Genomic DNA, 26,384 nt, shown 5'->3' with positions numbered 1-26,384 from the left:
ATATTGTGTTAGGGTTAGAGACCACGAGATGGCGGCACTAGCTTGCCGCCTTCTTCACTGCATGCTGATGAATCAGTGATAGCATTGGGCCAGCTATCTCTCTGATTGGCTACCAATGGAGATTGAACTGCCTACTCAGTCTCCAAAAAAGTTAGATGGGGTAAATGACCCCGCCTACTCCCTATACGGGAACAACATAGGCGTTAGCTGATTTTTTTTTTTTTTTTTTTTTTTTTTTTTTACATAAACATATTGAGCTTACCATTAATCTTCAGTGACAGAACCTATACAAAAATTTAGGTAGACTTAGAGCGGAACTGTATTTCAGGTAAGGAAATAAAGTCTATTGTTATGTCTTGAACAGCACAATTTGGCAAAAAAGTACCGCACAACGATTGGAAAATTTATGCATCTAAACTGACTGTTATGCTTTTTGTTTTATTCAAATCCTCTATTACTTCACCCAATATGAATGGTGATAAACCGTTGATAATTAATGCTTCTGATTTGTTACATGCTGATGAAAATTTTGGTTTTAAATTTTATTTATAAATGTCAACAAGCAGTCATTTACACCAAAACTTTGGCCGTGATGCACAGTATGATAAGCAACAAGAGCTTCACTCACTGCAATTTTATCTCCTTCACTATCACTCACCATCACGTCTCACCATAAACGAACTGAATCCAGAGTCTTTTCAGCATCGTTATGTTTCTGGCTACATAGATGTTGGTTGATGTCGCTTCTGCCTCCATGAGCATGGAAAAAATGGACAATACAATGTTGGCATACTACTTTTGTTTCATCGCTACACAGCTTGTCCAGTTTAATAAATTTAAATTCTTTCCGGAGATCGTCATTAAAACTGCAGTTTCGCCTCTTTGATATTGCAAGGATAGACTTAAAACTTTAAAAAATAAGACTTAAAACTTTAAAAAATATGAAATTTAAACTACCTGCATTGAATAACAAAGCCATTGGTTAGCATACAGGCAAAGCAAAAACTAACGCTACAGCAAAACAGACGCTGCGTCTGAGACATGCAAGTGTTGCTGACATGCATTTTTATTATTTTCTCTGAATATATCACTGCAGATATCGATATTTAGTATCGAACAATGCAACTCCATGGTTATACAAATTACTGGTATCCATGATATTGATATAGGATTATACGTTATGAATAATAATTTATGACTGACCAATATTAAAGTATATTTATAGTTTTTATTAAAAACAGGACAAAATGCACATTTTTATGAAAACAACGGGACGGCCAGGAAATATGAAAAAAAAAAACGGTATGGATGGTCAGCCTACTAATACCCCTCTTCCAGCCCTATTTCTTCTATCTTCTTTGAAAATACAATATCCATTATTCTATCACTGTAATTACATCATTCTCCAACAACTAGGTCTCACTGATGCCAATAATTGTTGGCCAAGTTGAGCTAATGAATGCTAAAAGCTCCTGTCCTTTATTTCTGATACTTGGGATATTCGTGCACATGCATTTGAACATCCCCTTGGCTCACAGTTACTCTTACATAATGTCATTACCTGCCAATTCAGAATCGAAAACCTTGGAAAGGGACCCAGCTCTTCATAATCATTCCAAACCTCATACTGATCTATCCCAGGGGTGACTATTTCCACACAGTCATTCCTGCACTCACACCCACTTGTCCCAGGGGTGGTTAGATACATGCTTGATTGCTGCCCCCCAATACTTCTATTTTCCCTGGTTTTGCACTTCTAAACTCTCACTGAAAATTTTCTCCAAGTACCTAGCTCCAAAACCATTTAAGTGCAGTCCAGCAGGCATATACAGGTCCATAAGTCCATTAAATTCAATCCACCATTTATAAACTGCACACCATTCCCCTGCACAATCTTCTCGTTAACTCACTGCAATTATGGTTTCTATTAATAACTCTTTCATATCTTCTCATTGCATATTTCTCATCTTTCAAATCATTTGTGCATGCCAAAACAATTAATCCATTGACTTCTTTCTTCTGCAAACTTAAAGCTTCACCAACATCCTTTATCTTCACACCTGGAAAACATGCTTTTGTCACTTGCTCTTTAAGTGTATCTCTTATCATAGAATCCCCATACTATACTATCTCATTTCTCCCATTTTACCTCCCAGAAAACAAATAACAAGTTATTGTACCTCTGTACCATGCGTTGATAAGACCTCATCTCGACTACTGTGCCCAGATTTGGTCACCTAGGTTTCTTCTTGATGGGGAGGTGGAGGAGAGGATCCAGAGGAGAGTGACCAAGATGATAGCAGGTCTATGGAATGAACCATATGAGAACAGGTTGAAGATTTGTGGGTTGCAGAAATTAGTTGATAGGCAGAAAAGAGGAGATATGATTGAGACATACAAAATGCTAAAGGGTTTCTATAGGATTAATTCAGAGGATATTTTTGAGAACAGGACTGGTGGTGGGAGAACTAGGGGACACCTATGGAAGCTGGGAAAGAGTGTGGTTAGCAAGGGTTTTAGAGCTGGGTTCTTTACTTTTAGAGTGGTAAATGAGTGGAATAAGCTGCCAGTCTGTTGTGGGTGCTACGACAGTGAGTGAGTTCAAGGCAAGATATGATAGATACTGTGAGAATGTTGCATAGCTGTGTGGACATGATGTTTAGGACCTCCCTCGATGAGTCTAAGGACTCCCTGGAGTCACCCGTAATAATAATAATAAAACAGACCCTGTGCATCTTCTCATTTGCCACACCTCTATAATAATGAAATCCCCATTCAATGCCACTCCTGGATGTTTTATTTCCTCTTTCATACCAACAACTGGTTTTTGTCTTCTTTACTCTTCTATACTTATCTACAGTCCTCTTCATTTCATTCACATCCACCTCATCTTCACTAACTCAGCTTTCAAACCTTACTTGATTCACCTCTCGTTATTTTATTGTGAGTCACACACCTGTTTACTGTTCAACTCAGTTCACCACCTTACTGTTAACTGCACTGTTTTTCAACATCATTATCACCCTGCAGATATTTCAGGTATGGATATGTTGATGATACTCAGCTTTTTACTTAAACAAAATGAAGAAAAATAATGCAAGATTATGTTCACAAAGCACACTAAGGAAATGATTAAATGATACTTGACAAGGAATTATATTCTCATTTTAATACTTTACCCTAGCATAAAGGATTAAAACAAGAATTCCTTGTCGAATATAATATACTTGGTTACCCAGCAATAAAAGTTTCTATAACTATCTCTGATCTTCAAATCCTTGCAACCCAGTAACATTTCATTGTATGGTCATTTAAATGGCATAGTCACTTGCATCTGGCAAGGTGAAAAATGTACTTTGGTTGGTTTTAACAAAAACTAATTTCCATCACAATCAGCTCATCTATTCTCAAGTTGTCTTCTGCACAGACATGGTGAAGCTAATGGATGCTGCTTGCTTGCAAACATGCCTTTTGCAAAAAAAAACTTACCTGTTAAACAATCTCAGACATAATGCATAAAAGACAGATTTGGGACAACAAAAATAAACAAAAACTTATATTCAGCATGGTTAACTATGCTTAAAAGGTATTCTTTTGTCACTTTTTTTTTCTATCACTAGAAATTCAATCGCTAGGTGGAAGAGTGATTTGTATTTTGCCCATGTTTAATTAATTTGGCAAAAAATATTTTGACTTATACAAACTAAAACCTCAACGTTTTCTATGTAACCAATATCATGATACAGCCTGAGTAAGTTAAAAAAATCATTCCATAAAGTTTAATTTAGTTGAAATTTAAACGAATAAGGAACAACAATAAATTCGTAACTTTTGTTTTTTGATGTTAGTAGTGATTGAAAATATAACCTAATTTAACAGCTGATGTTAATGAAACCCATATATAAACTTGGTTTACTAAATGTTTTCCTTATTTTATAATGACGACGAAGAAAATATGCAAAACAAATCTCTCTTTCGGGGTTATACCAGAAAGAGTTATATGCATTTGCACCTAATGCGAAACCAAATTTCGATTGACAGTTGCTCGTGTCAAATCGAACTCCTACGTCCTACAACTTCAGAATTTTCCCGAATAGCATAGACTTAATAAACAGAAAACAACAAATGAATAGCAATAAGGTACTTACAATTTTTATAAAAATAATAAAACAAATAACGTGCATCAAACCAACTAGTTTTTTATTAAAAGACATAACTAACACAACCTTCCAAAACTACCATGCTATCACCCTGTACAGCGCCCTCTAAATGAGTTACTCGAGCATTTCTGAAACCTGTAGATTAATTATTGAAATAAAGGGCTTTAAAGTTGCTTGCGTTGTGTTACTTGTCTAAAGCTTGTTACTTGCCGGATGCAAGAAACTAAGTGAATAGCATTAAGGTACTTACAATTTTTATAAAAATAATAAAACAAATAATGTGCATCAAACCAACTAGTTTTTTATTAAAAGACATAACTAACACAACCTCCTAAATTATTAAACGAAAGGATATAAACATATCTTGCTATTTTATAACAACTAATAGGTTAGTTACTGCACTTCCGAAAAGACACGGACTCTATTATCATGTGTATACTGATATATACACTCATACCTGTATATATATCAGTTCTTTTGATTAAAAGTTTCATTAGCTTTTTCGAACTGATAGCTATCAGAGCCGAAGCCGAAGCCGAAACATAAAGGTAAAATAGGTTGGCGAGATATTTTTTGAATACCACAGTATCTGGTTTATGCTTATAACTTGCGTATTTTTCATACGGAAGGATTTTTTTCTTTTTTGACTCCTCTGGACACTTGGTTGGAAATGTGGTTCCTGTCTACCGCTTCATGACATTATAGTTAGCATATTTAATATCGGAAATAATATTTCATTGTAAATAACAGCAGTATTTTAAAATAGAGTTATTTAAAAACGCATGTGCAGATGGAAATCCAAAAGGGAGTACACAGTTAACTTTCGGAAATCGGCGAGGCAACCGATCTTCTTAACCTTAGCAGGTAGATATTATTATCTGAAATAATGTGAGTTGTACAGACTTTCTCGAGTTCAGGGGTTAAACACACGCATATATCCCCCCACCCCCACACAAAAACTATAGTTTCCAGAGAAAATGTCCTAATAGCCTGTGCTTAAAGAGCAACTAACTCGGAAACATGCTGATAAAAGGCCGTTATAAGTTGGATTACAGCCGACTAAAATCGAATCTATAACGGTCTTTCTTCTGGTATTCTAGCAATATAGCATCAAGCTCCTTTTCTACAGGATTAAACAGGCATTACATCAAAACTCATAAAAGAAATCTCTGCCAATGATAGATGTTAATTGACAGAATGAACATTGTATATTCAAAAAATATCACAGTTCACGATTTGGTTTGTATAAATGATTTTTGCCATCAGAAACTTTGGTCTCTTCGTGCAGATAACTCATGTTCCCAGATTTTTCGTTAAATGTTTCTTTGAAGTATGTGTTTATATTTTTGTGTAGGGTATTTTTATTTGGTATAATTGGTTTGTATTTGATACCAGATTGTATGAGTATAGAGTCTTGCCGTTAAGCCTAATGGGCAATTGTGGTAGTGATGTTGTTAAGCCTAATATGCTATTATGATTGCGTTCTTGTTATTAAGCCCAATCCTGCCATTCTCTGAGCACATATACTGGATATTAAATGAAAACTATTAATTATAACTGTATAATATTGAGATAATTATTTCGAGCAACGCATGTAATTTTGTTAGTATTTTTATTGTTTAATGTTGTCTTGTAATGATATATCTGATGAAGCATTTTCGCAAATCCTGCAGTTTTTTAAGTAGTTAGAGGCATGGTACTTTAAAGAATCCTAATATGAGTATTTTATTTTAATCCTAGTTCAGAACTCAATATGATAACAAGATCACAGACAATTTGTTTGAAAGGGCACAATCACACACTAATATATTATCTATCTTCTTTTAATAAATTAATTGCTAGTGAAAGTTTGGTGGATGTAACATTATCGTGTGAAGGATGGCCCTTAAGGCTCACAAAATAATACTATCTGCAAGCAGCACGCTTCTATACAGCTTATTTTTAGAGAATCCAAGTAGTCATCCCACTATGACATTAAATAATATGAAGTTCAACGACTTAAGGTTGATGGTCCAATATATGTACCATGGTAAAATTAATATTTCATGTGATATGCTTCCATTATTGTTAATATCTGCAGAGTTCCAAAAAAATGAAAGATTTTTTGAAAGTTGCTAATAAGTACTATGATTCTGAGGAAGGCATACAGCAGGGAGCTTTAGGTTATGATCGTCACGAAGCAGGGAAACCGATCATTGTTAACCTGGTTGCTGAAGGCCAACTTTCAGGTGAATGTGTCCATACAAGTGTATTGTCCCATCCGGTTTCTGATTCTACAATTAATTCTGACCTACCAGTCACAATCTTGAGTAGTGATGACAGCCCGCTCATCGATTCGGGTGAATGTGTGCATAACAGTGTATTGTCAGTTTCTGATGATACAGTTAATTCTCACCTGCCAGTCACAATCTTGAGTAGTGTTGACAATCCTTTCATCAATTCAGGTGAATGTGTGCATAACAGTGTATTGTCCCATTCAGTTTCTGATGCTACAGTTAATTCTCACCTACCAGTCACAATCTTGGGTAGTGATGACATCAATCCTTTATTTTCTAGTTTTGTTATGTCATCTGAGTCAAACATTTCTTCTGTAGTTGCTAGGGATGTCAATCCAGATTACTTAACATCTTTATCATCTTGTGTTTCTATGGTATCACCTCTTGAATCTGATGTCAAGGTAGAAAAGAAAGATTGCACAGTCCATTTCGCATCTTCTAATGTATCAAATGTTTTGCCTGTATTAATTGATGTATAATCACAGACGTTTTAGTGTAATATATGATGATACATCTAGTTTGTCTAATGTCCTAAGTTTAAGTGATCATTAAGACTTCACAGTTAGGTGCCATCAGTCTCATAGGGAACATAAATGTTTTATACAGCCATATCCCAATGTATCTGATAGAAGCATGTGGAGTAGACTGTGTTATGCAAGTTCTCCTGAAACAAAGGAATGGACATTTTTAAATGACTGTGATATATTTTATAATTTTGATCGCACAAAATTGTATAGTCTATCTTTCAGAATTCCAATATGTTCTAATGCTTTTTATGGAATAGAAAGTATGAGGGGATTAAGAATGACAAGGTATGAGAATGACAGAAGTGAATATGTGCATGAAATAAATAGTGCAGAAATAGATACACAGAGATTGCTGAGTGATATACTAAAGAATGTGAGAGAAGATTCGGGACAAAAACAAGCATCAGTGGGAGTAAACAATGTCAAGTTAAGAAGAAGCAGAAAAGATGTTGTGCTGTATGGGAATTCTATAATTAAGGGTGTGAAGCATGGTAGAGTAATTAAAGGGTGTTATACAGGATCAAAGATTAAGGATATAACTGGGGCTGTGAAATTGCAGAAAGATAGAGTGAGTGAGATTATTGCAGTTATAGGGACGAATGATCTAGGTAGCAAAGGATTTTCTGTAAGACAGGATTTGAAGGATTTAATGATAGCAATGAATGCAAAGAGTGAGAGTGGAAAGATCATGAGTGTGCTACCACGATTTGATAGTGATGAATTGAACAGAGGAGCAATTATAGTAAATGGAATGGTGACAAGATTGTATAAAAGATTTTGAAAAGAAACGAAACTGAATATTCATTTTATGAATGTCTGGGATGAGTTTGATAAAAGGAAGGAGTATTTTAAGAGAGATGGTTTGCACTTAAATGGATTAGGAGCTTGGCATTTAGAACATTTATTGATAAAGGATAAATTAAGGGTCAAAAACAAGGAAATGGGATTTGCTAGGGAGGCAGGTGATAGAGTCAGTTGTAAATAGTACTAAGGTCATTAATCGCTGTGAATTTGGGACCTAATTGTTTGCAGAACATTAACAGTATACACAGTGGGCTAATTCGCACACAGGGAGATTATGGGAGGAAGGGAGTATTGCAGTTTATGTATACTAATGGTCGAAGTATTAGGAATAAGTGTGAAGAATTTTTGTCATTACTTAGTATACAACATGGCCAAAAATTATGGGAATTAGCGAAACTTGGTTAACTAAAGAATGATATAGTTATTGCGATTGAATGTAAGGGTACAGTATTTTCAGGCAGGACAGAGATGACAGAATGGGGGAGGGGTTTTATTAATAATAGATGAAGCATTAAAGCCAAAAAAGATAGACGTACCTCGCTGTGACAGGTATATAGAGGGCAGTTTATTCGAATCTGTTTGGTGCGAGATAGAGATTAACAAGACAAAATATGTAATTGGTTGTTGCTATAATCCAAGGGGAATAGGGGAGAATGTAGATAGCATGTATTGGCAAATTAGCACGATGAGTGAAAGTCAAGTAATTATTATGGGGGATTTTAATTTTGGGGATATAGATTGGGAGAAGGAATGATCACAAGGAACAAAGGAAATGAAGTTTATACAGTTGTTAAGAGATAATATCTGAGACAGCATGTGATGGAAGGGACAAACGATTCTAGTGTTAGATCTGCTCTAACATCGGGGATCATATCAATAAGTAATTTAGTTGCAATGTCTCCACTTGGGGAAAGCGAACATGTGGTCTTGACCTGGGAGATTGTAAGATGTGCTGAATATTATATTAAGAATGGGTATATGTGGAATTATAGGGCTGGTGATTATGAGAAGCTGAGAAGTCAGCTTTCAGCTGTACTATGGCATGAGAATTTCAAGGGGAGATGTTGATGGTGTGTGGGAAATTGTCATGGAGTATTTAAAGAAAGCTGTATCAGACTGTATTCCCAGAGTCAGAAGAAGAAATCAAGTAGGAGTAAAATGGATGAATAATACTATTAAACAGGCGTTGCAGATAAAGAAAATGTTGTGGATGACATATAAAGAAAAAGGTGATGAGCGTTTTAATGAGCAATACAAGGTAGGTACAGGCAAAAAGTGTAACTTGTATTGCAAGGAAAGCCAAAGCTAATTATGAGCGGAAGCTAGCTGATGAATCCAAAAGAAACCCTAAAGAGTTCTTTCGCTATGTGGCTAGTAAAAGGAAGAATATCCATGGAAAGATTACATTAAAAAGTGTTGATGGTAGGGAAATTTCAGAAGCTAATCAAATAGTTGAGTTGCTTAGTGATCATTTCGCAAAAGTGTACCATCTTGGTAGTGATAGTGCAGTGTCAAATGTGCCATTGACTGATGAGAGTATAGAGATTGACGAAATTGAGGGGCTTAATATATTAAAGAACCTTAATGCTAACACTGCCATTGGGTCAGATGGCATATTGGCCCATATGTTACGAGAATGTGCAAGAGAATTAGCAACTCTTCTAACCAGGATGTTTAATTTAAGCTTCAATTCTGGTAAAGTGCCAATAGAGTGGAAAGAGGGGAAGATAGTTCCATTGCACAAGGGAGGCTCTAAGACTGAGGTTGCAAATTATAGGCCAATCAATATATCTGGAGTGGTGGTTAAGATTTTGGAGAGATTGGTAAAAATTAGAATTTAGGACTGGGTAGAGAGCAATATGATACTTTATAAGGGGCAACATGGTTTTGTGAAGGATAGGTCTTGCCTAAGTAATTTGCTTACTTTCTATAATAAAGTAACAGTGGAGTTGGATAAAGGAAATCCTTACTCAGTGATAGTGCTTGACTTTGCAAAGGCTTTTGACAGGATTCCACATGGAACTCTGTTACATAAATTAGAGCAAATGGTATGGACCCGAAGATAGTGATTTGGATTAAAGGATGGCTGGTGGACAGATATCAAAGAGTGGTTTACGGAGGAGCTGAGCCCAGTAAAAGGCAAGTGACTAGTGGTGTATCTCAGGGCTCAGTGTTTGGTCCTCTATTGTTTAATTTGTACATTAATGATATTGGAAATACCTTGAATGGAAATATTCACTTGTTTGCTGATGATGCAAAATTGGGAAGAGCGATAATCAATTCAAACGATGTAAATATCTTACAGGATGACTTAAATAGGCTGGCGGTATGGACTAAGGTAAATGGCTGTCAGTTCAACGTGGCTAAGCGTAAGGTGATGCACTTCTGGAGGATGACATCACATGCTGTTTATTATATTAACGGAACTGAACTGCAAGAAGTTGACGAAACAAGAGACTTGGGAGTTATTGTGAACAGAGAACTTAAGTTTAAAGGGCATATTGCAAAGATTGCCAAAACATCACATCAAATTACATGGTTGTTGAGGAACACACTAACAAGCAGGCATAGGGAGGTTATTGTTCCACTCTATAAGGCATTAATAAGGCCGCATTTGGACTATTTTGCACAGATCTGGTCGCCAGAATTTCTTGGTGATGCGGAAGTGGTGGAGAGGATTCAGAGGTGGGTTACAAAGATTGTTGTAGGTCTGTGGGATGTTCCCTATGAGGATAGATTGATGATCTGCAGGCTCCAAAAACTAGTTGATAGACGTAGGAGACGAGATATGATGGAGGTATTAAATTGTTAAAGGGATTTTACAGGATTGATACTGATGATATTTTTAAGACCAGTGCAGGAAGTGAGAGAACGAGGGGCCATCCCTGGAGATTGTGTAAGAGTGTGGTTAACAAGGGTGTTAGGTCTAGATTTTTTACTTGGAGAGTTGTGAATGGGTGGAATGCTTTGCCAGAGGTGGTTGTGAATGCTTCAACTGTGAATGAATTTGAGGAGAGGTATGACAGGTATTGTATAAATAATGGTTAGTGTGTCAATGTCGGGTCTCCCGCTATGAGTCTTTGACTCCATGGAGACACCGTTAAAATAATAATAATAATAATAATAATAATAATAATATATTTCCCATAGCACAAATTTCGGAAACTGTTTCTCATACAGTTGAGAAGCATTATTTTTGTTTTATTCTTGAATAAAATGAATTTATATTAATTCAGTTATGTTATTTATGAATAAAACAAAATCAAAATTAAATAGGGAACATTATGAATCCATTTTTATTACGAATGTAAGGAAATTTCAGAGGAAATTTTCGAAAACAGACCAGAGAGCTTATGAGAATGCAACCCTCGGCATCGAGTTCCCTTTGCATTCCACTATTTAAAAGATACAGGTTCTGCCCAGTGCCTGAATATTTTCCTTTTACTGGTGTTTTTCGTCTGACGAGTTAGCTCTCATCAGAGACCAGGCAAAAACTTTAAGAAAGCAAAAACCGTTTCTTCAGTACCATAGTAGTCCTACGTCAGAGGCATGTGTTTTCATATTTTTCGAAACTTTCTCTTACGTTTCTATATATTCGGTTAAGAATTAAGGAGGAATAAATAACATTCGGTACTTCTTTTAATTTGCGTCGTCGGCACAAATTAATAAAAATTTGACGCCTTTTTGAAGTTCTTTTTCAATAATTACAATTACGCACCGATCGAGAGCAGCTCTTTTGAAAAATACAAAATTCTGTTATAGGATTGCTATGGTATTGAAAAAGGGGTTTTGTCCTCTTCAGGTTTCCACCTGTCTCTGATGAGAACCAACGGTTCGAAACAGCTGGACAAAAAATAAATAAAAAGAATATTATCACATCAATAAATTCCCAAATACTGTAAATAAATTTTCTCCTCTACACTGATTTTTGATGTAATTTTAATAAGAAAAGAGATTTGTATAAGAGAAAATATCCCTGTTTCAATATGTTTAGAACTTGCTATGCTCTGATCGGAACGAATTTCCTAGACATATCACGAGAAAATTCATTCTAGTTTCCATATGTCTATCATATTTTTCTTAAATACATCGACCATGAACACATTATCTCGTCCATGCAGATAAATTTTATTCATTTTTTACTCTGTATAAGAAAAGTGTTCTGATTCCCTTGCTGAATACACTAGGGCTCAATTTACTCTCCACAGCATAGCATGAAAAACATTCATAAATAAGAATATCTCGAACTTATATGCTTTCATTAATATTCTCCTTTTTCTTTATACCAAATTCTATACCAAGGCCACATTCTTCAAACAGGGTATTATCTCTATTCCCATCTCTGTGCCTTCTTCATGGTATCAAGACCGACACAGTAACCAGGAAAATTGGAGATATAATCAAAGCCCTGTATTAAGGCAAAAATTTCATATCACTACTCTACAGTGTCCTCTATACCAGAGTTTCACCAAGTGTTGTCCGCAACCTACTAGTGAGCCTTTTGTTTTTCCTGGAGGGCGGAGAGAGAATTTTGTTATTAAATATATAGTTTTAATCTCAGTTTATGAATTTTCAGATAGAGTTTAGAATACGATATATTAAAAATCCTATTAATTAAAACATTCTCACATAATTCGTTTAATGACAGTGTACATAATATACATAAGCTACACGTTGTATCTCAACACGCAAATGTCTAGCAGTACATAAAGTCAGACTGCGCCACCACAGTACGCTGAGAAACTTTATCCTCATTTTCATCCGATTATTCGCGTACCCCTTCTTAAATTTTCATTATTACCAAGTACCCCCTTATCAAAATAATAGTAAATGAATAAAGTATATTTCATTGTAAATGTCAATTTTATTTGAATTTATATGTTCATGTAAAAAAATATACGATTTATTTTTAACAGAACAAAATTTGGAATAGGTTCCTCTTCATTTCCCGTCTATGAAAATCCACATTTCAAGTAATTCATATACTTAGGAAGAAAGATATCTTCTTCCTAGTTGCTTTTCTAGAGATGTCAGACGACACTCCCTTATCAATTTCATTTGATCCACATACAATATCAACATTTTCTTGTTGCTCACAGTTACTTGTATTTGCATATTGCTCTCTTTTTTTTTTCCTTTTTTTTTGCGTTTTATAAATCCAGTAGGAGATTTAAGTAGGAGAGTTCAGACATAATATATCATTTATTTAGAAATATATACGTTTAAAATAATTATTTTTTTCTTAATAATAATTCCATCGTTAATGATGCATAGCCGAAAATTGCCACGTATCCCCTGAAGACCTTTCGGGTACCACACTTTGAGAAACACTGCTCTAAATCAATGGAAATACCGACAATTTAAAACTCGGTTTCGATTAATATACAATATTTGAAAAAAAAAAAATCAGCTAGCGCCTTTTTATTCCCGTATACGGGAGTAGGCGAGGCCATTTAGCCCTATCTAACTTTTGGAGACTGAGTGGGCAGTTCAATCTCCACTGGTACCCAATCAGAGACAGATGGCCCAAAGCTATCACTAATTAAGCGGTACGCAGTGAAGAGAGACGGCTCAGATGTGCCGCCATCTCGTGGTTCCTAACCCTAACACAATATATTTAATGTCTGAAATAATGTAGGTTCTACGGTCGATTTTCTTGAGTTTACAGGACGAAAAACCCGAGTTTCCGGGAGGAAAAACCCGCTTGCCCGTGCCAGAGATCGACTAACTCGGGAACCGGTCGAAAAAAGGCTTAGAAAAATTTCCTCTAGTCGCCGACTAGACTCGAAACCAAGTCTTCCTTCGTGCGGCCAAGTGCGGTGGTGTGCAAACGCCACATCCACTGAGCTACACAGGCTCCTTATTTGATATAAAACAATTCTAATGAATGGAGAGATTTGATCCACCTGACCTGACCTGACAGTTTCTATTGTTAATGGGCCATAATTTTTATAGCTAAGTTTGTTTGAAAGCTCTTTATTGCCTAAACAATTTGAATTGATTCCCGCTCCCTGTAATTCGTCCCGTTTAATAATCTAATAGCAAAATTAGATTTATAATTAAGGTATAATTTTAAAAAAATTATGTCCCAAACAAATTTTTAAGTTGAGTTGAAATCTGCGAGCTTGATTTAATCGACTTGTCGACTTTTCTGGTACGATTTTATTGTATCAGTAAAAAGTCTAATGTAAGGTTATGAGATCAGTGTATTAGGTTTATTGCTTCTATGGTATTTCCGAGTGGTTTGTGTATTGTTGACCCTTCCAACTCCGTTGGAAACCATCTAAGTCTTTGGTTGAAAAGCCCTTGCAGTGGTTTCTTTCTTCGTACACGGAATTCGATCCCAGGTTTTTCGTGTTTCTACCCAAAGGGTATCGTACCTTCCGACAAAGCTACAGAGGCAAAACTAGTTGGTATACTGTCACGGAGGTCTGGTTGGAAATGCCAACCAGACCTCCGTGACAGTGCGAGAGTGGCCACGACAAACGCAGACCTTCCCTAGTTAGAGGAAGTGTGAACTAGATCTTGGTGGTTATCACATTTAGGATCTTATTCTTCCTCTGCGCGTTTTTCCCGCTTCCATTGCGGGGTCCACGTGTTACGTAGATACGACGTTTGTTAGTACAACCCCCACACGGTCTGTCGCTGATCCTACCCCTGAGGAGGGAATGCATTTTTTTGACTGTAGCAGTGGGGCCGGTTTGCCTGCTTGCGGGATGAAAAACCCCAGATAAACTGGGGAAAAACCCTGCTGTCCACGCCCAAGACCGGGCTAACTTCGCTATGGCTGAGAAAGATCCTTAAGCTACTCATGTCGTCGACGGGAATCGTACCTAGGACACTCCTTCCCCAGGCATGTAGTTGCGACCGTTATCACATTTAGGGTGGTTCTACAAAAATCCTGATACTATGCAAAACACGACAATCTGGTTAATAGAAGAACATTCACTAACACATATACAGAGGCGGCAGGTTTTTCCCTCAGAAACTTGGGTTTTCATTCGCAGAATAGACAACCCGACGAGAACATGCACAATTCACAGAAATTATACATTGCCCTCAGTGCCTTAGTTTCTTTGGCACTGAGTTTCAATCAACTAATCTCGCAATCCCGTCCCTTTTCTTGTATGCGTTCTGCTTTTGTTTTGCCCAGTGTCCTCCATATTTACTTGCCAAATATGTTTGTCACTTCATTCCACTGAAGCAGAAACCATTTTCCTTGTAAGCCGTTAAGAATACGACCAAATTCCCGTCAGTAATAATACAAAATTCTCTCTCTCTCTCTCTATGTTCACTGGGCATCTACAGATGACGTATGGTCAATCCGATGCGCGGAGTGACCACACACACCAGACCAGGCCTCGCCATGTAGTCCTGTTGTTTGCTTTTCTGGCAGCCTCAACTTTCTGAAGATCAGTCACTCCACACACACCATCCATCCATCTCATTGATGGTCTACCCCTGCCTCTTTTCCCAGGAACTTTACCTTCTATTACTGTTCTGAGAAGTTGAGAAGTCCCCTTCCATCCTTTATATGTGTCCAAAATATTTTAGCTTTCTTCTGTCAATATCCTTAAGTAGCCTTAAAGTTCTACTAATCTTTTCTAACACCCATTCATTTGTATGCCTTTCAGTATATGATATCCTCAACAGCCACCTGTAACACCACATCTCAAAAGCAGATATTCGTCTCTTATCTGACTTTTTTAGGTTCCATGTCTCACGTCCATAAGTCGCTGTTGGAAAAACAACTGCATCCAAAATCACCAACTTTGTTCCCATGGAGATAGATCCATCCTTCCAGATTTTAGACCCTTTCTAACCTTCTTCTGATACCTTCTGAACAGCAATTCTTCACATTAATAATGGATCCCAGATACTCAATTCTTTCTCCATTAAGGAACACTTGTTTCTCAAGAGCTTCTCTGTTTGTATTTACTTAGAGAACCATAATCTTTTTCTTGCTAGGATTGAGTTGAAGTCCTCTATTATTACTGATCTTGTTAACTTTGTCAAGAATTAGTCCTAGTTCTTCCTTGTCAATCCAAAGGAGTACTGTATCATCAACATACCTCAGATTACTGATCAATCTACCTCCTATCCTAATTCCTGTCCACAGCTCATCACTTCTGCAATATATATGCAGAGGACATCATGTGCGAAGAGAAAGTAAACATCCTTTCCTAACTCCTTTTCCAACTTGAAGCCAGTTAGTCGATCCAATACATGTTCTTACCGTTGCTTCTGGCTCCTTATACAAGTTGAGTATCAACCTGATAGTCTGTTGAGGAAAACCCATTCTTTTTATTACTTCCCACAGTTTCACATGCACAACACAGTCAAAAGCTTTAGAGCAGTTAAACATAGTCAAAACATAGTCAAAAGCCTAAGAAACACATTATCAGAGGGAGTCTGAATTCTTTATATTTTTCTATGCTCTCTCTAAGGGAAAGGATCTGATCTCTGGTGCCCTTACCTTTCTTAAAACTTGCTTGTTCCTTGGGCATCTATGCCTCAACTTTGGCCTCAATCCTATTTAGCAGGATCTTCAATAAAAATTTTGCTTGCATTAGATATCAAACTAATAGTTCCAGAATTCTTGCACGCTTTCATATCACCTTTCTTATGTAGTGGTATGAAAACTGACTTCTTCCAGTCTCTAGGCCATGATCCTGTCTCCCATATCCTTGTAATCAATCTATGAAACACTCTTATCCCTCTGTCCCATATGGCCTTACTTAACTCTGCTGGGATTCCATCTCCAGCTGTGGCCTTATTGCTGTTAAGCTGCTTAACTGCTCTTTCAACATCATGCTTAAGTGGAGGAGGTTCCAAATCAAAATTTTCCTGGTGAGAAAGGGCTCCACATTTCCTTTATCCACTCTGCTGTACAGTTCCTCACAGTATTCTTTCCATGTGTTTTGATTTCCAATTCTTCTGTTAATAGTGCTCCGCTCCTGGTTTTGATTACATTCAATTTAGGGTTAAACCTGCGTTTAGGTCACGAATAAATAAAAGATCCTTTTATAATTGTGTCTCTTTATCTGGATCTTTATCTTTTCACATTTATTAGCATAAAAGTCTCTTTGTTTTTTCAACCGACTTCTTTCGATTAGTTCCCATGTTGAATCTGATATCTATGGATCTCTTGGTGTTCGTATTGGGCCGAGATACTTCTTGGCTGTATCCTGTATTATCACATTGACTTCTATTCAAAGCATTTCTGGTGAGTTCTCATTGGTCTCCAAAAGATCATTCAACAGAGTTAGTGTTTCTTCTGTGAACCCACTAGAAATTACTTTAACATCCAGTCTAGTGGGATGTGCCTCACTTGCCACTTGGAAGTTTTCAGAGAGTTAGTCTTATGATGCTTGTCTATCCCCGCTGGAGAACCCAGATGTAACCAATCTGATGTCTTGACTTATCAATGTTAGATGTCCTAGTATAGGTCCGTTGTGGATGTTTCTGGAAGCAGGTATTAGTAATAAGTGATCTGTTAGTATGGGAAAATTCAGTAGTCTTTCACCATGGGTGTTACGTTCATCCAGACCAAACATGCCACACTCAGGTCTAGCTCTCACAATATTTCCTACTTTTGCATTAAAGTCCACTAAGATGTAAAGTACGTCTCTCCTTAGGCAGTCCAAAACAGTCTGTAAGTTTCATAGAATTCTTCACTCTCTTCATCAGGCCTATCCATGTGGATGCATAAACTACCACGATTGACATATTGGTGGGATGAGCCTTAAGTCTAATACAAAATATCCTATCATTAACTGGGTTATAACCAACAAGGGTTCTTGCCTTAACTGTCTTCAGTATCACAGCTATCCCATGATGTTTCGAGTCACCTCCTGAGTAAACAACTAGTTGCCATCCTGTCTTTTGAAGTGATCTTCTCCATTCCATCAGGTATCTGTAATTCCCAGGATATCAATTTTATACCTCTCCATCTCTTTTACAGACAATCTCAAGAGTACCCCATCTGTACCCGAACATTCCATGTACCCATGTGAAATTCCCATCTAAGATAGATTAATCCGATACCCTCTGCATTCCCAATTCCCAATATCACTGACTTTTTTTGGAGACTGTAATTTGCTTCTCGAACAGAACCCTCTGCCTAAGCTCTGAAACCAACGCTGATTATTCTGCGCGAACAACCGATGCTGCATTAGATATATTATAAGGCAACCATATTAGCATTTTGGAGTTGTCACTGCAAGAAAAAAGTGGTGGGTTGCAGAAGCCCTTTCCACATATCGGGATGTTTTGTTCCCCAATTCATCCCATGTTGGCCAGGTGGGTTGGGACTTCTTCCTAGGCAGACTCTCACTGCATAAGACGAAATGAAATAGCAAAATAGGAAAGATTCACCCCTCGTCCACGAATACTCTAATAGCATAAGGGGGGGGGAGTAAGAAGAAAAGAAAGAAGGAAAGAAAGAAGCAGAGGGACCAGTCTACAGATAATGTAACGGATGTATATTACATGAAGTATGGCATGGTCCAGCATCAGGTTTGCCACGCCCGTACTTGCTAAATTGAGCCTTTGAGGAACGACAAATTATAATAGAACAAAAATCATTAATTTCCATTTGTCAAGAGCGGAGTTATTTATTACAACACATAATCTCGTTATCTGTTGCGCTTGTGTACTTCTGAAATGATTTGACTGAAACAGAAACGTCTGAACAAAAATAAATGAATATTAGATGCATTTAGCAAAAAAGTGACCTTAAATTTTGTCTTTAACTAGGTACTTTAACACCTAGTTTTCTGTGATGTGCAAATTATTCCGATGTGATTCACTGAATTGGAGAGAATACACGGTTTCTGGATAGCACATTCCCCCCACCCCACCATATTCCACACATCTGAACTGCACTAAACATTAAACATTTCTACATACACTATAGAATTACGAAGAAGTGTAAAAAAAAAACTCTTATTAGTCATTGGTGGTTGCATAATTTACAATTAAACAATTTCCTTATTATTCTTTGAAAAAAAAATGCCTTTCCATTATAATGTTTTTCTTTCTTTGTATTCATCAATTCATTCACTGTAATTATTATATAACTAGCAAGCTTTTTTTTTTTTTTAAGAATTACTATAAAAACCAATCTCACTCCATCTTGTTGTCAGAGCGGATAATCTATCCCCACAGTCTATATTGTCTGCTAATTGCATGTTATTTGGTAGGTATGTCTGATTGTCGTTTGTCGTTCTACCTTATCTTCACACGGAAAACCGTTATAAATATATAACTTATAGCATCCATGACGAAATCCCAGGTATTTCAAACCAAAGGACGTTGGCATTATAAACTACACCGCGGAAATGCTACAATAAATAAACAAACAGTAAACTGCCCGAAGTGCAGAAAGAAAGTTTAACCCTCTTAGGTCGTTTCTCGATCGATAAGAAACAAAAAAAATTAAAAAACCTCTAAATCACTGAGATTAATTACCATAGTGATCAGGGGCACACCAAGGGTATTTGCCGCCCGGGTGCAAACTTTTATCGGTCGCTCCTAATACTGCATTGTATAATTCAAATTAGATATTAGATAAATAAAATGCCGCCCTATCAATGTTGTCGCCGGAGTGCGGGGCACCCCTTTCGCCCTCGGGTTGGCGCAGCCCTGATAGTCATTGAAATATACTTCTTTAGCGACGGGTAAATTCCAGTGATCAGGGGTCATGGCGAATCAGTGTAGTCGGCTCACCACTCCTCTGCTGTATCCCATACGAACAAATTTTTGTCGAGAAACCTCTTGTATTCACAGAGCCGGTTTGCCTCTTTTGAAAACTCTTTTGAGTTTCCAGGAGAAAAACCCTCCGCCACCCTATGAGACTGACCAACTCACCATTTGATTGAAAACACGTATAAATGTTCCACATGTCATAGACGGGCTTCGAATCCAAGTCTTTTTTCCAACCACTCGTCCATACCAACTGCAATTCAGAGGCTTCGGACTGAAATGTTACTTTGGGAAAACCAATGCATTGGACTGGTTCAACGAACACAAAAATTGCTTTAAAGCTCATGTTTCAGTGAAGTTCTGCTAAAGTATGGCAAGAACTTCCTAGTATGATACGGAACGATGTTTCTGTTGTAACAATTGCATTTATTTTCCTTTGAAATAGTTCAGACTCATTAAATTTATCTTTGACAGTGCTGCTTCAGCGTTTTTGTCACCTAAAATTTGAAAAATGTGCCAACATTTAATCCTTCACTCTACTGAAATACGATATTTTTGGGTCAAAAACTGAAAACAGAATGCACACACACACATACACAAGGGTTTCGATCCTCCCCTCTTGCTTCAGAAGAATGCTGCATATCTTTATGTATCTAAATGCGGCATCGATTGTACTGTCAGTTTGTCAAATAATTTTTCTTGTATTCACTTTAATTATTAATTGACAGTGTATTCGTAAATTATAAGAGAACAAACGAAACGCTCAGTCTCCGACTACGAGTACAAAAGTCATACAAATATCCTCCTATAAGGAAATTCCTGCATGTTACTGTTATATATATATATTAAACTAGATATGGGCGGATGTACCAGATTAAATTAGTACTTCAATCGCTTGTTAAGGAATAAGTTTGGGTAGAAAATGAAATTAAGTTGCTGTCTCTGCTCAACGTTTCTAATTAACTGTTGCATTAATGACACAAAGTAGCCCTTGATGATCACAATAGAAAATAATTGTGGTTTATTCATTCAGCACCGACTTAGTTTAAAGGAAAATTGTGAGCAAGTATATGACACAGAAATTAAGACTACATAACAAAGAAACACAAAGATTTAATAATTGGGCATGCACTTCTATCTTTTGCAAAACAAACTTCTCCTTTCCGTTATTACTCTTTAATGCGTGCATTTTAAGCCACATTTAATTCTAATTTAAGAACCACATTCATTTTTATTTCTTACAAAATGACTAAGAACTTAAGATTTTAATTAGACTTCATTAGTTCATCGCTGCATTCCAGCCTTTTACCTTAATTTTGCCTTAAAGTGTCGGAGCTAATTGCAAGGTTCTATTTTGTGTTTGTAAATCGAAGTAATTACACTTTATTTGTACACAAAAAAGTCAACATATAATCTAGAAATGATTTGTTTTCTATCTTTTCTAAGGGAAATATTTCCGTGATAATAACTTGTTATTATTTATTTTTTATTTTTATTCAGCGGCCAGCCTCGATCCCGTGTTTGTATTCATAAAGAGTCGCAGGCTTCGCTTTAATCCAAGAGCCTCGTTACCTCCATTGGTATAGACGAGAGGAGCCTTTATCAGGTGTTTTCAATAAAATGGTGAGGTATCTGGTCTCATACGGATGTGGTGGTTTATATCCCGGAAATTCGGGTTTTTCGTCCCTCAAAACAGATAAACCGGGCATGTGAACACATATATCTATAAACATACGATACTAACTGCGAGACGGAAGAGATTAAAGCCTCACCATCTTATATTTCTGCTGAACATTATGGATCTCAGGTAGAGTTCCATAATAGTCAACCTCCTGTGATGACGCTTGACAGGACAGGACTAAAATCCAAGCTAGCGGCTAATTTTTTGCATCGACTATGTCGCAGATGCATAAAATAATATATATATTTTTAATATATAAATTTATACTGGCATAGTTAATAAAAGCTGTAGTGTACCAACTTATCTAAATTTAATTCATTTGCTAGATAACTGTACGGGTATAATCATGAATCCGATTCTTTGAAGGTCTACACAGCAAGTGTCTTAAAGTAAATTTCAAAGCACAAGGATTAATTATTTCTCTGAAATATTGGAGTCGCATTTGATTTCTTACCAAATATTTGGTTTTGAAAATATGCATAAAATTGTAATTTAGGACTCCAGATTTAATACTAATACATTTGCTAGCAAAACTATTTGCTTTCTCTTAGCCGAAAAACTTGTTTTACTTCCCAATCTTCTTCAAATTAAGCTATAAGTTGGTCCTCAGTAGTATGATATTTTACAGTAGTGTTTCCCAACGTGGGACGTACGCCCGAAAGGGGGGAAAATTTGAATATTTTTTGGGGGGAGCAATTAGAAAATGATGTTGCATTCGTCACCTCATCACCAATATAGTCAAAAAATCACCATTGTCGCGGATAAATTGCCGATGTTGCAATCCTAACTTTCTGGAAAAAAAAAAAAAAAAAAGCTGACAACACTAATACAGCAGTCAACATAAATACAATATCAAGGAAGAACTCAGAAAAGCAAAAGGATGAGTCTATTATAACTTTATTTAACATAAAAGGAACAATGGCATGGCTTTCTGACGAGACAAACGAAATACCGAAATTCAACAAGTTTTGCAAAAATTTGCTGTTGCTCTTTCCGTTGTCATATTTAGCTGAATGCGGCGTATTGCTGTAAATGACTTGTTACTGAAAAAAAAAAAAAAATCATCTGGATATCACAAACCGTGGGGATTTGAGATTGAAATTGACTAAATTAGTACCTCAAATAAAAACTCTTTGCAGCAGACATCAAGCCCAAGGATCGCATTAACTTGGATCACATTAACTTTTATTTTCCCGAGTTTAGTTCGATTTATGTTTTATGATATACAAAGTGTAATATAAAATTTATATTCATCGAAAAAAGTCAAATTAAATTCACCTTTTTTATTTAAAGTACATATTTATATTATACTTTTTCAGAACTTGCCTGACTATTATGCTAGAGGGGGGGGGGGGGCATCAAAATCTTTGAGGCGTTGAGGTGGGGCATGATCCAAAAAACGTTGGGAAACGCTGCTTTACAGGCAATGAAAAGTATATCCCGCCTAACAGCATCAACAATATTTGTAAACAGGCAAAGAGTGATAACGGAATTTAAGAATCATACGAATATTTCCGAGTTTTCTTAGTTTCAGGGACCAAGGAGGCTGTTTCTTCTGAAGTCACAAAAGAAAACTTTGATTCATCGTGGTTGAAAGTGTTAAAGTCGTAGCATCGTAGCTCAACACCTGAGCTACGATGAACCAGTCTTCTTTCTTGACTTAATTAATAATTAGGGAATAAGTATTAAAAGCAATTTCTGTTGCAAATATTTACTCTCAGAGGAAAGAGCGTTCTTTGTCTTTTAGACTCAAACGTGGTTGGGTTACGGGTTGATAATACAGGGTGTTTCAAAAAGAATATCCCGATTTTAAAACTGTATATTTCTGCAACCACGAACCACAAATGAATGCGACTTGTACCATTTGTAACTGTGGTGAGTGAAACTTTAGGCGTTACTTCATACTTGGTCATTTATTTTGTAAGTGTACCACATTTTTATTATTAAATATAATTATTTGAAATCAGGTCATTCTTTTTGAAACACCCTGTATATAACTCCTACTTGGCTATTGGCGAACTTATTGTCTCAACTATCTCATACAAGATACTTTACAGGAAAATAACACTTAAGCATGCGATATTTGGGGCAACTAGTTGCTACTGATTTAATTAATTAACCGGTGGGATGTTTTAAAAAATAACTACTAATAAAATCATTTAAAGAGAAATAGTCACCATTTATAAGAAACTGAAAGAAGAAAGGTACGGAAGGGGGGGGGGGGAGGCTCTCTGAACTGTATTATTATTATTATTATTATTATTATTATTATTATTATTATTATTATTATTATTTCGGGCGACTCCAGGAGTCCTTAGACTCATCGAGGGAGGCCCTAAACATCATGTCCACACAACTATGCGATTACATTCTCACAGTATCTATCATACCTTGTCTTGAACTCGTTCACCGTCATAGCACCCACAACAGACTCTGGCAGCTTATTCCACTCATTTACCACTCTAAAAGTAAAGAACCCAGCTCTAACACCCCTGCTAACCACATTTACATAAGACTGTATACATAACTGTATACATAAGATACAGAAACTGCTCAACTGGATGATCACGAAACTGCGCCGCCGGAAGAAGGCATCCAGAGTTTTGGAAATAAATATAGAAGGACGGCAAACAACTCTTATAAGCTCATATATTTTGTGAAGAGTGCTTAAAAAATAACTGTGCATTCTATTAGAAAAGCATTCACTGTATCCAACTATAATTGTACTGTTACTAAATATTTGTCATCTTTCCATGATTACATCTGAGGACTTTTTATGCTATCTTCCCCATTATAAGGGATTGTTTTCTCATCTCACTGGTGATGCAACTTTTGTTACTAACTGCATATGTTTTCCTAGAAATGCAGGTGAAGAAACACGCGCAATTTACAGACATACACACATCGCACATCCTTAAATACTTTGTCTAATTTCGACCAAACCAAAGCTCCCTCGGTATACAGCTGGTAGCAAAGACGCCCATTAGTTAGAAAAAAGTGTGTTTCCTGAGTACAACAGGAACACGCTTAATAACGACTTTTAGAAAGTTCTCCTGTGGTGATGGCAAGGATTCCCTCTAGAATCTTGGATGATTCATTCCGGAAAACATGCAAAATCGCCACAAAATCGCACGCAGTAGAGATAAACCACACCTACCTCGTATCCATAATTTCTTTGACATAATATAAACAACCAATTAATTAGTCATATTTATAGCGCTTTAAATATTTAACGTATCAATATTTTCAAGTACAACATCAGGAGGATCTCATGGCTTGCTAAAGTGGTTTACATTATTGATTTAAGTAAATAAATAAAAAAGAAACAGGGGAAAGAGGTAGTTTCTAAAATTCAAGCTCTATTAGTGGAGCTCTATTAAAAGTGGCATCAGTTTTAACTAGATATAATCACGTAAAACAGGTACTTGCAATCAATAAGGTCTTCGGTCATATTCAAATTGCGCAAATTAACATGGATAGCATCTTTTATTTTGAAAAAATTAAAAAATTGATCTATTTATTCATTTTTATAACAGCCATCCATGAAGAGTTGATAACTTTCATTTCTAGCAGTGTGGGTGAATCAAGAGGTTAGGCAAGCCGAAGAGGTCTTCAAACGTATGACAAATCTAACAAAAGATTTATAGAAAAAAAAAAAAAAAGATTTTCAACGTAAATTTTGGATATATTTTATTTGTCAAGAGAAAATCTTTTTACTGGGAGTAACGAAAATCATCTACTATGCGTTTTATTTTATTTAAAATAAAATAAAACTAGTAGTAGACAATAAATTTCCAAAACAATCTGGTCAATTTACTCCGGTCGAGTAAACTCACCGCTTGTTAGCGATAAGGTAGAGGCGAGGCTTTTACCCACTACTCAGTAATTACCGCAAATTTGGTCATGTAATAACGTATTAACTTTCAGAAGAATGCTTAAAATACCAGCTCGAACGCACTCCTATTCACTGATGTGTATAACCCAAATTATTCATGGGGGGAAGGGAGAAGGGGGAAATGCAGAATGCCGACTAGCATATTCAGCCTCCAGAGACTTTGTACATGAATGGTTAACTTCAACGAGAACATCAGATGAACTGTACTGCACTTCCTTAGATATAATAGAATTTATGTTTTGTACTTCTTTATATTATTCAAGGGAATGGGAAAAATGTCAATTTTTTAGTAAAAATTTATAAGAATAGTTAGTTTAAATCCAACTGACGAACAGCTACCACCCACCTACACACACACACACACACACACACACACACACACACACACACACACACACACACACACACACACACACACACACACACACACACACACACACACACACACACACACATCAATATGGTGCTGCCAAATCGATATTCTAATAAAATAAAGTACGTTTCCTAGTCTGTTAAAATACTGAAATAACCACTTTAACAATCGAAGGCGTCATATATTTCCGTTTCCAAACTGTAAAAGACAGACCACTGAAGAGCAAACAATATTCAGTTGTATTAGCAAACAAGGACCGAATACGGGTAGCTAAATTTATATTATTAAACCGTTTTCAGCTTCACTACAGTGAGAAGCTTGTAATCCAAAGACCCACACAATATTATTTTATTTACGTGTTTTATTTTGTGAAAATTAATCCGAGGAAACTTCTTAGTATATTTTCCCCCTTAAATAAAAAATAAAGAAAAAACACGGTCTTCGGACATCTGCAAAGTAGCGAACGCAGCGTACTGACTTCTCTGATTCTGATATGATGAAATGAATCGTGACGAATGTGAAAAAAGAAGGAACAGCCATCATCTTGTTTCGGGTTAACGATCAATGAGCACAGACTATGACGGATCACTACCCAGTTCATGAGAGTTTCGTAGCCTCTGTCCCATTTCCTCTCATTTAAAGTAATAGCTAAAATACATATATAGTAGCGTGCAGTCTGGGTGGGTTTTTATAACAAATGCTTTCAAAGTTAAACGTTTTTCTAAAAGAATATCAAATCGTAAGTACTGAGATATATTAAATAATACAGTCAAAAAAGAAATTAACTTTATTGAAAATGAAATCCTACGTCCAGTTTCATACTTAAGCAATTATGAAGAATTTAGGTATATTGATAAGTCTAGAAAATAAAACTGAACAAAATAACAGTCATATCGAGTAAAAGCCAGTTTTAATTATTCTTTTCCACGAAGGGAACACTCCCATTGTGTCGATTGCCATAG

The 26,384-nt window shown here is 36.3% G+C and overlaps 2 protein-coding genes across 2 annotated transcripts in view; both read right to left on the bottom strand.

The window, feature by feature from the left end:
* The window catches only part of LOC150101162 (signal peptide peptidase-like 2B), a 183,884-nt gene extending 179,614 nt beyond the window's left edge, over window positions 1-4,270 (bottom strand). Inside the window, exon 1 of the mRNA XM_090401377.1 lies at window positions 4,149-4,270. Coding sequence (XP_090257503.1) covers window positions 4,149-4,214 — 66 coding nt within the window. The 5' untranslated portion in view covers window positions 4,215-4,270. The remainder of the gene's footprint in view (window positions 1-4,148) is intronic.
* Window positions 4,271-22,086: 17,816 nt separating this feature from the next.
* Window positions 22,087-26,384, bottom strand: part of LOC150101161 (uncharacterized) — an 82,500-nt gene continuing 78,202 nt past the window's right edge. Inside the window, exon 3 of the mRNA XM_090402023.1 lies at window positions 22,087-22,197. Within this exon, the coding sequence (XP_090258149.1) occupies window positions 22,113-22,197 (85 nt within the window). The 3' untranslated portion in view covers window positions 22,087-22,112. The remainder of the gene's footprint in view (window positions 22,198-26,384) is intronic.

This window comes from Typopeltis vanoorti, chromosome 12 (genome assembly GCF_054136105.1).
Source record: "Typopeltis vanoorti isolate ZY-2024b chromosome 12, IOZ_Tvanoo_1.0, whole genome shotgun sequence".
Taxonomy (NCBI): Eukaryota; Metazoa; Arthropoda; class Arachnida; order Uropygi; family Thelyphonidae; genus Typopeltis; species Typopeltis vanoorti.
This window is presented reverse-complemented; position numbering and strand designations above follow the sequence as displayed.